Here is a 13,745-nt window from a genome sequence, read left to right as displayed (position 1 = left end):
CTTTTAATATTTTTAAATAAAACCAGTTGAGCATCAATAGATGCTTAAATATCTAATTATTCCACAACCTTTTCACAGCCGCCCAGAAAATTCATCCTTTTTAAAGAAATACCTTACATTTTAATGTTTTTATGCAAGTGTGCTCTGACAGCTCATTAGTTTGATGCTAGATTCCAGATTCCAGAACCATCATTTCTCACTTTCAGTATGTTAGTGTGGGAAACCAAAAGTTTACATACTTTTTGTTTACATAGTGTTGGCAGCACAGCTTAGCTGTCTTAATCAAATATCCAGAATTAAGTCTTTGCCTTCACTCTGTGCAGCAAGACATTTAAATTGGTCTCCTTCCTTAGTATTAGGATGCATATTTACTTCTGTGTGGATGCTGATTGACACAGACTGCACCAGTGACGCAGTTTGTTTACAGACAGGTACAGTCATTGCACGAAGGAATTGAGGTGAGTTCAAATCAGGCCCTCTTTGCTCAAGAAAGTATTCCTTAAACTACAGCCTAATTTTAAATACGTGTCGATTTCATATTTTGCATCTTTTTGTACGCCAGTCCTACCGGTTAACTGCTGACGACTCATTACATTTTCAAGGTGGCTCCGTTTTTATCGACTCCATTATGACTTGGTGGTCGAAACCAGTCTCTTATCTGTTTGCAGAAGTGCATTAACATATCAAGTCCTAATGGGGGACAGTCTAGAAGTCAATCTGGAGGAAGGGAGGAAACAGATACCTTGAAAAGAACAAAAAGAAAAATGTCCTGTATTCATCAGAATAAACTTCTTCGCCCAATAACTGTTTTCAAACCAGCACCACAGTTCTTGCATCATTAGGAGGGAATAAAACACATTTACAAGCCAGATACCGTTATTTGTGATTACTATTCTGTCAACTGCCCCGTACAAGTTCAACAGAGAGCTTCTTCCTGTTGTTCATCATATCCTGTCCGTATTATGGTTTGGGAAGAGAAGCAAAATTCTTTTTGGCTTGTTTGTAAATGAGGCGTATCTCTCCGGTTCGTTAGAGAGGTACAGGCTAAATTGGCAATTGGCACTAGTGGTTGTTCTTTGTGATCATGACGTTGTCATTACTCATAATGCCAAAACCTATCCATACTTCTTACCATGAATTTAACTCCTTCATGGAAGGAAGTGCCCAAACAGGAAAGCTTCAGGGGCCTCCCTGTTGCAGACATTATCTCACTGGTTCCACTGTGATCATCCCTTTCTATCACCCTCCTCTACTGTCACTTAACCTAGAGCAGCAATTCCCAACAGTCTGACTGAACTGGTGTCCTGCAACATGATTTCTTTTTCTCCACTTTCATATTACTGAAGCCACTTCTGGCTGCTGAGGATGTCAGGAGCAAGCTCAAGCCCTCGGAAGCAACCACTGCTGTGATATGCTCCGCTCTATGTACTCCTGGGAAGTCCAGCGTCCTGGATCTCTTCCCAGTTCCATCAGCGTATTTCCGTAGACTGACATGTAACTAAGCACCGCAGGCCAGCAGTGTAGTGAGAAGGAAGCTTTCACTGCTGTTCAGGTGTTCAGCAGAACGGTCGGTGTAACTCAGAACGCTTGCCGACAGGACTGTTTGACAAGCGAGTCTCTTCTCAGCTGCAGCACACCTCTTACCCCAGGTGTAACTCGGACGCTTGCCGACAGGACTGTTTGACAAGCGAGTCTCTTCTCAGCTGCAGCACACCTCTAAGCCCAGCGCTGCAGAAGAGACGTGCCCAGCGCACCCCGCGTCACGCTCGCACTGGGTCTTGCAGAGCAAACAGCACCCAACGTTCCTGTACCACAGCTGCTGTTTTAAACAGTTACTCCACGGCTGTTAACTGACCTACAAGTTACGACACTGGGACAGCCGTCCTTATCCCTCGGGCATTCTTTGTACCCACAGGAATCACAGACACATTGATCGTGAGGAACTCATCACAGGGACATGTACACAGTCGGTCATTCGGCCTGGCTGTATCTTTCCACTCTGTAAAATGTAACTGTCAGAACAACCTGAATGAACCATGTAGGTTTGGTAAAGAACTCCACTGAGAAAACACATGTCAAAACTAATTAGTTCTGTTTAGCTTCAAGCAACGCTTGTGTGCAGGAGAAAAATGAAGATTGTCTTTCTCCGTAAGTCCTCCTACCGAACACTGCAATAGCACCGTGTTGGTGTCCCTGAAGCAGAAGAGAAAACACTGGCAGCAACTGGCCAACCGACAAAGCGCAGACACTGAACCACACGGACACACAGCATGAACAGCAGAAAGCCACACAACAGGTCGTGCTTGCACCTGGCCAACAGGAAAGGGAGGAATTAACCGCTGTAGCTGCCCCCAGAGGAAAAGAAATAGAACTAACATATCCGAAGCCTTTTCAAAGAGACTCACAGGTTTTCTCCCGTGTTCCTCCACCCAAAGCCGTTCACCACTTGGAGCGACGCGTGATGGGAATGGTGTAGCTGTTCTTTGCGGCACCTTTTGTCTGACCCAGCTACAGAATTAACTTTCCCTGGAAGCTGAAGCGGCTTTGGTCAGTTGTGTCAGCCTTCTGGAGGTGAATGAAGAGGGTGCAGATGTGGGATAAATAGAAGCAATATAAAGGAGATGAACTGCAGAGAACGGTGCCGCTTACACGTGTCACCAGCTATATTCTGCCATGGGTGCAGGTGGCACAGTGACACCCCCCGTGTTCTTGCACTTCCTCTTTCCCAGGCAAGATGCACCTAAAAGATTTCCACTCCCTTATGAACAACGAGCATTTACTCACACTTTGCAAATATAGAGGGCTAACTGGTAAGAATTTTATACTAGCTCTGCTCAGGTTCAGACAGCTGTATAAATGAAAGTTAAGAGAAATACCAAACAACGATTTCCTAAGAAACATTTATCTTTTGGTCTATTTTTTAAATGAAATACTAGATTTAGAGTTACTTAGAATGCCTACTTAGAAAAAGTCATATGCTTAATTGAATTAGTATTCAGTTTCTGTCCGTGCATTCCTTGAGTCAGAGGCTCCCTGAGGCTAGCAGCCTCTAGCAAAACCCTCAGAACTGGTAGGATTTTCAGTACTTCTGTGGTGCTATGAGCCAAGGCTGTTTGTTAAGATATTAGTTCTTAATTTAAATCCTATTATAGAGAAAAAACACCGTGCTTTTTAGTTTTGTTTTTTACAATTCATTACTGCATAAATAAAGGAGTTTAAATCTTTTGTTATTAAAAATCTAATTATAAAGATACAAATTATTATCATAGCATAGAAGAAGCAATTGGTACTTTTAAGGTAAAAGACAGGAGCATACTTACCTTAATCGTAGAGGTGGATACTCAGATCAGAAAAATGCTACATATGTGTCATTAAAAGCTGTGAAAGCAATGTTTTAAATGCAGTATTACAAGCATTTTATTTCTAAACCACAATGCTGATATTAGGAGTATATGAAACCATGCCTCACTTCACAGCTACACAGCACAATTACAGGCATCTGGTCTAACCAGAGACCTCATCCCAGTTCTGTTTTGCTTTCTGTACTGACATTTGTTTGTGGCTGAAGAAATAACTACCTCAAGTTTGCGAAGAGGCTCTTAACGCCAAGTTACCTTCCCTGATACTGATGCTACTTGACAGCCTCGAAGTGGCACATAGGTTCCAATTCCTAAAGCTATTTCATACTGGAACAGGCCAGTGAACTACCTGCTGCAAGACAAGGTGTCTATTGGCTGAGTGAGCCTTTGCGTGACCCAGCTGAAGGGACACAGCTGGAGCTTTACTGCCACCAGTAAATAATCTCTGCAAACAATGACTTCATTAAGTTAATACTGAATCTCATTTTCTCTCTGTGCTCAGTGAAATTGGGAGGGCAATGGTAAGGGTAACAGGGACGGTATCAAAGAAAATTTGGACTTGAGATACAATGGAAAGCTTTTCCTTTTACACCCTCTCAGTGCCAGCAGCCTTTCTTCAGTGTTGTCCAGGGTACTTGAAATGATGTTCCTATAAGGACACATTTCAGGCCATTATGAATCTCACATTTCAGCCTTCTTCAGGTCAAAGTATCAAGCAGTTCTGACTACCACAGGGCAGGAAAGACAGCACTGTTAGTACAACCACTGCAGAGCGGCCAAGGCACTGGGTAACCTCTCACAGATGGCATTTAATGCAAGAGTTCACAATTCAGTTTTCTACGTTAGTTTAACCCTTCAATACATCTTATCTGCCTGAAAAAGAGGCAGAGAAGTGAGACACCACAAAGGAGGAAAAAGAGACAGAAGAAAAAACCAGCAGTTTCAAATTACATCATTTTCTTTTGCCACAAGAACTTAAGCATCCCACAACCACAAGGTTATTTTCCTCCCTCATTTTCTATCATAAGCATCCAGTGACTTGGTTGATACTTTTGGCCTGATCTTGCACACTCGCATACACATTTAAGCTCACTCACAAGGCAGTTCACCAAATGTATAAATCTTTTAGGATTTTGTTAAGGTGCAGCAGGATGTTACAATAACTTTGTTCCTGAAAGTTTGACAAGGAACTTTACAGTGGCAGGAAGAAGAAAAGAACCAAGCTGTGCTGGATTAAACCACGACACAAGCGTTTCACAGATTCCTTAAAAGAAGCCAAAGTTAATTTTTAAAAGACGCACTCAAAACGCTAACACAAACATAAGTAATCTTCACCCTGTTCTATCTCTTCCCAGTGCAAATACACGTCATCCTCCTTCTGAAATGGAGAATTTTATGAATTGAGAATGAGTAATTTCAAACCAGCACACTCCTCTCTGTCATACGCTGTGCCAGACTGTGCATTATCAGACTCCTGATATGCTGCTTTGAATGATTCATGGAACACCTAACACTGCAATATCTCACCGGCAGGCATCCTGCTGGGATTTATTGACACCATAACATCTCTAAAACTAAATAACCCAATATTATGTGCATACGATGACCTGAATTCACAGATCTCAGTATTGCAGTAGATTTTGACAAACCCAGACTTGCAACACTTGGTATCACAGGGGACATAGGATTATAATGTGACACTACATTCTGGTTCTGTCTATACATGACCTCTTTCTATACGGGCACATGCACAGCTGAAACATCAGTTATGCACGAGAAGGCCTACAGCCGACTCAAGAGACCTGTCTTACGGCTCTAGAGGATTTGTGAAATGGCCTTTCTATGGATTCCAGGCGTATCAATTCAGGACAGAATTGGGATGCTAGTAGCACTACTTGGTCTCTCCTAGCTGTGATAAGAGGGGGGGGGGCGGAGGGGTGCTTGCAGCTTTGGTTTGGTTGGGTTTCAAATGTATATATAGTCAGGTTTTCTGTCTGGTTTTCTTAGATACATTAGCCTAATACCGCTCTGAGAGCTTTCTCCTGATGGGAGCAATGAGAAATAAAATGACTGGATGTCAGCAGTGGAAGCACTCTCCCACATCTGTGACAGAACCACGTGACTTTCTCCTCTCAACCTCCTCTGCTTTTCAGGATCATCCTTCTCAATTAAAAGCCCAAGCCAGAATTCAACTTACTTTTTTTTTAAGCTATTTGATGGAAAGTCTCCCCACAAGAGACAGACAATTATATACTCGTAATTTGTGAACAGAATTACCCACTAATCCCAAGTAACACTGTTCTTCATGATTAACACTTGAAAATTAAGTATATAAAGCACTGGAAAAGCAAATTTAAAAGGAAAAAAGGAACAATTCTACTTAAACCAACAACACAATGTGTTACCAATGTATAACTTAGCTATGACTAATCACTTGAAGTATTTACAACTAAAGAGGTTTTGATTACTGCAATGTTTGAGATGAGCTATTAGATTACAAATGAATACTAAAGCTATGTGTTGCACATGACACACCCAGCTACAGAAGACATTGTAATCTACATTGTTTCCTCTTTTAAAACAGATGTGTGAGTTCAATCCCAGTGTCTATATAAAGAAGTCAGAGTTCAGTAGGAGGTTTGCTCTGTGAGGAATAGGAAACAGCGTATTAGCAACCCCTAGGACTCTATGGAATGGAGCAGCTTCAGCTTCCACTTTAGTCAATGGAAATTATGGCTAGACAGATGACAGGAAACTGCATGCACAATCAGTTTTAAAAGCCGTTGCAAACAACTACCACTTATTTTCTTCCCGGAGAAAATCAGTAGGACACATCTCAGGAGTAGGACACTTCAGCAGCAGCAAGCATTTGCAGAAATATTTCCAATTAATTCAGTTTACTTTGTCATGAAATTGAAAAATAAACCACATCAAAATTTGCGTAAGAATCAATGAACATCTGAAGACGGTGTTAACTTGCACACATAACCTTTCCAGCATTACAGCACTGAATAGCATGACGTATTCTGCAACTACTGAATTAAAATTCACATTGCACTGAAATAAATGTCTTGTAAAAAGCCAGTTACAAATTGGCTTGGTCTATTTGTACCTTAATTTATCACCGAGATAAAGAAAAATTATCAGGAAACCTGATAAAGTTTAAAATCGATTGACAAAAAGAACTTGTACATACATTTTCTTTGTATATGGTGTTATCACTTAAAAGAATACACTCAATAATAGTAATAATAAATACATGCTTTATTCAATTAATTTGGTGCAATCATCTTCACTCTGTTCAAATCAACTTTGAAAAGAGCTTGATCCTGTTGGTCCCATTTCCTAGTGATATGTAGAGCTTTCCTTTACATTTTATGACAATTGGAACATATTACAATCAAACCATTAAAAAACTAGCAGTAACTAAGAAAACAACAGACAGACTGGCTAGCCAATAAAATTCCAAATTTGACACGGTATATGAGCTCCATTCTCTAACCGAGAGTATTACTGGAAAATTAGAAAATTTTTCCTGAAAACTGTAGAACAAAGAGGAAATATTAGCAGAAATAACAAGAAAACACAAAGAAAACCAACAAGTAATTGTGTTCGAAATGGTAGTAATTTTTAAAAGGTATTGCCTGTTCACTCTATCACTGCTTTTTGTATTTCAGAATTTCTATCCTTCTAAGATTCTCAGACAAATACGGTTCTTCATCTTCATAGATCTCAAAAAAAACCCCAAAAATATCTTCTTTGTTAGAGCAAAGGAAAATAATATCGTCTATACAGCTGGTGGTGTCCTACACAGCCTGTCAATGTCACATTACACTGGCTGGTTCTTTTTAAACAGATGCACAGAGTTTCTGAAACAGTGTCAGAATATGGGAAGTTCTGAGGTGGTTTCTACTCTTTTTGTAAATGCTGAGATATTTACAACAATAAACAAACTCCTGACTTAGCTTCACCTCCATTTGCGTATCCCCCGGAATCTGCTCTGTTGGGATCATTCAGTTCTTCAAACAGTCCTGTTTCAATAATTTCTTCCTGCCAGGCTATAGGGACAGCACCTGTTGCAAACCTTTTGAAGAACTTCTTATCTTTGTCATCAAACTCAACTCCTCGTATTTCAGAGAAGTCAGCAATGTCTGCAACATCTTTGGCATAGACAACTGATGGATCTGGCACAAACGGAGGGTCAATAAGGTTTGCCTCTAGCCTGTGGAAATTTATTGTTTTGAAGAAACTATGTTTTCTTGGGTCATCATCTTCATTTCTGCAATAAAGCAAGAGTTTGTTAATCAGCATGATGCTTTGCTCTCACACAGATACAGGCGTGTCTTTGTGTGGTATACGTGAGAGTATTTTAAAGTAAGGGGAGAGAGAGAAAAAGAATGCAGTGCAGTTCCCTTTGTCATAACCAAAGAACGCTGCACTGCACAGTATAAGCAAAGCTGAGAAGCAGAAAACGTCCTGGTCCTATTATTCATTACTCTACCGCTCAGAGTGAATTAGCCTGGGCAGGGTGCCACGCAGGAGTTGCAGGGAAGCTTCTGGCAGCACACGGAGATACCCATATCCACAGATACACTTTAACCAGGACTGAAGATCCAGCAGGATGCGGAGTATTGGATTTACTGACCACCGACCAACGTCCAGCGGTTGGCTCTGTATTAACTGGGTAAGAATGTCTATTAAACTCTAGGCTGGGGTACACTGGGTTAACCACCTAGGGACTGACTCTGAGGAACAACGGCCTGATTTTGAAACTGGTAACAAATTACATTTCTGGGTTAATCTTAATTCAAAGCAGCCGTGTGTTTACATCAGAAAGCTCAGCTATGTTGCTCTACTAAACACGCCCAGTTTTAGTGAATCTGTTCATTCAAATTAACTCTTACAAATGGACGGAGATTTTAAGTAAGAGATTCACAAATTATGACATTAACAAAAACGTGCGCCAGTGTAACACAGTCCTTTATTAGTATTGTTAAAACCCAAGAATGCAATCCAGAAAGGACTAAAATAATTGTCAGAAGTACATCTTGCAAAAAACAACTGCAGACCTCAGTGAGAACTTCTGCTGCAAAAGCAACGGTGAATCGTTTCACTGTAGAGCCACAGAGAGAGTGTAGGGCATTCTGATGGTAAGGACAGCCTCAGCCTGCAGAACGTGCCCCTTAAAGCACGACCAAGGAGCGCAGCTCTTCAGCTGTGTCTCTGGAGTCAAGGCGTGCAAGGTCTGAGCTCTGAATTCTAGGGAAAGGAGGAGCAGAGAAGACCACTCTATCTTCCAGTTCTAGGCATACTTTTTTATGTATTTATGGATGCACTGGTCTTGAAAATGGGAAACATAAGAAAACCAACTTTGTCTGGTTTGTGGCCTCAGAAAATGGTAGCTGCTGATGTTGCTTTTTTCTTTTCCCTCTTCCTTACAAAATCATACACTTAGCAAGGTGTAAGTCCCCATGTACTTCTAGACAATGTTCTACACATAAAATGTAATCCAAACCTTTGGCCAGTCTTCTTACCTTTGCAAATGTGTAGAAGCACCATATAATAGTGTGATTTGTGTAACTACAGAAAATCTTCAATTTTTAAGACCTAATGCCATGTAAGCACACCAGCTCCTCCCACTTGCCACTACTGCCAGCCCCTCATACGCTGCCCTGTCCTGCTTCTGGCCTGCCTTGGTGCTGCCCCAGCACAGCTGAGACGAACCTACCAGCTGCCCTTTTCAGCTCCCTCCCAAAAACTTCACTTCATTTTGCTTTTCCTTCCTGTTACACAGACCAAAAGTACTAGAAGCTGGTGAGAGCTCCAGAATGGATTGGCTGCAGTGTTCCTCCTCCTGTTGTATTTTCTGACACCACCAAAACCATTTAAAAGTTTAAAATATACAAAGCTACAGGAACACCATCTACTGGAACCAACTGCAGGATCTTCTAAAGCAGCTGCAAAAGTACTTGAGCTCTTCCTCTGGGAACTGCACGTTTATGTAACTTACATAGAAAGAGCAAAATGAACTCCTCTAAACTCTGTCAATTTTGTGTTTCTCCCTTAAAAAGAAAATAACCAAAAAATCACTTTGCAGATTTGGGATTTGAGATGTCAGTCCTAAAAAACTTAAATGGAGAAAAGGGCTACATCTCTCCCAAGTTAGCCAGTGACATTGAGTCTTCAGTAAAAGAGCAGAGTATTTGAAAAGGTCAGGTGTACAAAGTAAAGCTGTCCTTGAACAGCTTTAACTTATGCAACAGGCACTTATGTAGATAACCCAAGGTCTTGTTGCCCTTAGTAGAATTACAGTGCTAATCTCTACATAAGGATGAGCTGTCCTGAATAGTATCATCCTGTTTAAAAGGTACACGCAGGCTTTTATTCTGTACCATGCTCAGGCACGGTATACATCCCATCATTTTCCTTCTCCATGGCACATAAGAGTAAGAATATCTGAAATGCAGAAAATTTAAAATAATCTGTGCAATTACCTTTCTGTGCGCATTTCTCCCACTGCTGAGCAATAACGTAACAGTAAACAGACAGAATGATGGTAAATTATTCCCTTGGCAAACGGAATGGGGTTACAGTAAGCAAGTGGTCTGTTGCTGGTTTTGCCTCAGACTTGCTTAATGAACTTTACCAACTCACTCAGAATATCTAAATTTCATTTTTCCCTACTCTGAATTTCGTTTACTTCACAAAACGCTGTAAGACTACAGGTCTGCAAAGCATGCCAATTTTTAGGGTAGAATGCTCTAAATGTTTTTGTAATACATTTATTTTTAAGTGTTGAACATATTTTTTCTTCTGCAGCCTCACAGAGTTGGTGGGAAAACTCATCAGGCATAAGGAGCAGTTGTCTTCGTTTAGCACTGGAATAATAATATGGGTATTAATGATATATTGCCGTTCATTAAAGTTAATTCTTTCAGGCAAATGTGTGACTAGCATTCTGCACACCTATGCCATGTTGTTACGAAATATAAGTTTAGAAGACTATCTCTGCATTTTCATTAAGACCCTGCAACTATTTCACCTTTAGGTTGGAAAAGCATCTGATGTATATTTGTATTCATAGGTGATACAAATTATGGGGCATTCTAAAGACAGACACTACCAGCTTCCTATTAATTTTGGTTTGGTTTTTTTTTTTCATACTGCAAATGTAAATCCCCAATCTGTCTCACCAGAAATGCACTAAATGATTTTTTTTAAAATATACATGTATACACACATAGAGGGATCAGAGATATTACAAGTTAAATATGACAATGCTTAGCTTTCCTTTTTTCTTCTTACTGAAAAGTTACTTGAAATTGCTAAGTCAGGGACACATCCATCAGTCCTCATTAACCCAAAGCCAACTCTGAAATCCCCCAGAATGTTCTCCTTTATAAGACTACGTGGCCCAGTATTCTTTTCCTCCCCTTTCCCCCTAGGATGAGTTAGGAAGACCAGAACCTCTCCAAGAGTTTTTTTTTAAAAGCACTTGAGTAAAGCAGAGAGGTTAAGGTCTCTTCAGTCAGAAGCCAATGACGCAGCCTTGCAAGTTCGATATCTGCAGGGAAGAGAATCCACACTGCAGATTTGGATTTCTGCCCACATCATTCCAGTAAGTGATACAGCCTAAGATTCTGCATCCAATCTGCAGTAGCACAGATGCAGGTATCTACTTGAATATTCCTTTACCCTAGGAAAGAAAATGCACAAGAGATGGGCTGCTCCCTTCTCCCAGAATCATACAGTTATATAGAGCTCCCCACAAAATACCAAGAAAGGAACTCCTGTAAGTATTCTGGGGTGAGGATGCAATCACACTATTGCAACAATATTCCTGGTTTCCATATTACCTTCAAAAACTTCCACCTCTGCTCCTAGAACCGAAAGGGAAAATTCACTGCTACATAGAAAGTCAAGATCTGACCTCAGTTTGTGCAATATGTAAAATAATAATATTATTTGCAGCTTTTATTTGGTTTTTACTGAGTTTGAGAAGTAAGGCATACCTGCTTCCTAAACGATTCTCTCTCTTCTTGGCCAAAAACAGTCGGCAAATCTCTTTTGCTTCCTCTGTAAAGCTGGCATGTTCAAATTTCACCTCATCTTCCAGAGTTCTTCTTTTAACCTCATCCTTACCAACCTTTTCTTTGAAATCCTTAAATGGTGTTCGCCCAGCGATCATCTCATAAATACTACATCCCATAGCAAACCAGTCCACAGGATAGCTGTACTCTTCCTCGTTCAGGATTTCCGGAGCCATATAACCATTTGTCCCAGCCTATTGCAAACACAGACAGATTTACTATACAATGGCAATAATGAAATGCACACAATTAAACACACTAGTCTATAATTGTTCAAAAATGTTAGTAATGCAATTTATGTATTTTGTATCTAGAAACTCTGCATGATTGGTATGGTTTTTTTTAAACCTAGAAACTCTGAAATATAACTCTGTTTTAGCACATGGTCTATTTCTGTCTTTAAACATCTTGGCATGTGGGAAAACTGTCTCAAATACGCTCTTCAAAGGGGAAATGCCTGTGCAATTTCTGCCTAAAAGTGGTTTCTTTTTAAATTAATGTTTAGCCTCCTTTCTTCTTCCATATCAATTTTTTTCTCGTTGAAGAGAGTGCTGTTAGCTGTGTCCTGTAAACACAGCTAGTAATCAATTGGAAAAGATTAAAAGATGACAAAAAACGGACAATCACCCGTTCCTGCCCTGTGCAGTGGTGATGACCGGGCCAACGCAGGAGCCTGCTGCCAATGAGGGAATTCTCATCCAGCCGGCAGCTGAGCTGCACCAGGAAGTTCTCACCCGCACTCCCTGTTGGGTCCCAGAAGGAAGTGCTACCACCAAGGGCCAAGAAAAACTCCTAAAACCATTGTAAGAAAGTAAACCTATGAAAATTAGTGAATTACACGCATTCAGGTGAAAGAATGAGTTCCTATTTCCTAACTGAAGAAAGCTCTCTGAATAAAGACTACTACTTTATACAGCACGAATGGACCCTTCTCCAAGAGAAGTGACTGCTCTTTGGGAGGGGAACACGCCTGCCTCATTCCCAGACCAGGCCTGGCATGTTCCCCCTTGGGGGACAGACCGCAGGGTGTTCAAAATAGCAGCTGCTGCCTCCCTCTCCAGGGAGCCACTTCACCTGGGAGGGCAGAAAGGAGGCCAACTGCTCCACACGCACAGTTACATGACTGATGCTGGCAGATTCCCTCAGCTCACCCAGCATTTCCTGTCACAGCTGATGCTGCGTCTTACTTCAGATATTTACCAGATTCAACTAACAGTGAGAACTGTGTCAGAAGGGGCTTCACTTGGAGCGAGTCCAGAGGAGGCCACGAAGATGATCAGAGAGCTGGAGCCCCGCTGCTACGACGAAAGGCTGCGAGAACTGGGCTTGTTCAGCCTGGAGAAGAGGAGGCTCCGAGGAGACCTCATTGCAGCTTTCCAGTATCTGAAGGGCCTACAAGGGGGCTGGGAGAGGACTTTTTACAAGAGCCTGTAGTGACAGGACAAGGGATAACGGGTACAAATTGAAATCAGGGAGGTTTAGATTAGATCTCAGGAAGAAATTCTTCACAGAGAGGGTGGTGAGGCACTGGGACAGGTTGCCCAGAGAAGCTGTGGATGCCCCATCCCTGGAAGTGTCCAAGGCCAGGCTGAATGTGGCTTTGAGCAACCTGGTCTAGTGGAAGGTGTCCCTGCCCATGGCAGGGGGGTTGGAACTGGATGGTCTTTAAGGTTCCTTCCAACCCAAACCATTCTATGATTCTATGAACCTATATTCTTCATCTTTTTGAAATACTGGGACTGATGAATTAGTAGTATTACCATTTAAAATGAAAAAATTATGCTTGTGCAAAATCCTACTAAAGGTGAATTGAGACAGTCACCCTCACTGCTACCAGAACACAAGGAGTGACAGAGATCCACTCCAAGGCAAAACAGAGTTAGAAAAGGGTAACCAAAACCAGCGCTCATGTTATATTTGTAAAAAGCAGAGCTCAACAGATTCAATTTATTTTATGGGGTTTGGGTAACTCCTCTAATTTTTGCAGCTTTAGGCGCAGCATTTCTGGGGCAGGTCTCCCTAGAAACTTTAGCTCATGCACTACACATCATGGCATATGCTCTACTGTAAACAATGTCTGCAAGATGCAGCACCTCAGCATCAATTACAACAGAAGCCTAATGAACAAAAAAATTAAATCCAGTTTGTTTGCCCTCTTTGTATTTTTTTACTTTTAGGGATATAGAGCAAAATCCTCCATTTGGTTGAAAATCAGCAATAAGAACAAAAATGTCAACCAGGCTGAGAGCAAAAGAGAAGGTTAAAAGCCAAGCGCCGCCTCTCACTCAAAGCGCAG

At 41.2% G+C, this 13,745-nt stretch overlaps 1 protein-coding gene across 1 annotated transcript; it reads right to left on the bottom strand.

The window, feature by feature from the left end:
* Positions 1-7,295: 7,295 nt before the first annotated feature.
* LOC104506205 (G protein-coupled receptor kinase 7-like) lies at positions 7,296-11,643 on the bottom strand (the record flags this gene model as incomplete). The annotated part of the gene is made up of 2 exons (XM_010147083.1): positions 7,296-7,638; positions 11,372-11,643. Coding segments are annotated over 2 exons (615 nt in total), but the record flags the coding sequence as incomplete, so codon positions are not given.
* Between the last annotated feature and the right edge of the window lie 2,102 nt (positions 11,644-13,745).

This window comes from Eurypyga helias, unplaced genomic scaffold, assembly GCF_000690775.1.
Source record: "Eurypyga helias isolate BGI_N326 unplaced genomic scaffold, ASM69077v1 scaffold2582, whole genome shotgun sequence".
Lineage (NCBI taxonomy): Eukaryota > Metazoa > Chordata > Aves > Eurypygiformes > Eurypygidae > Eurypyga > Eurypyga helias.
Note: the sequence above shows the minus strand (reverse complement) of the source record. Positions and strands in the feature narration are given on the sequence as shown.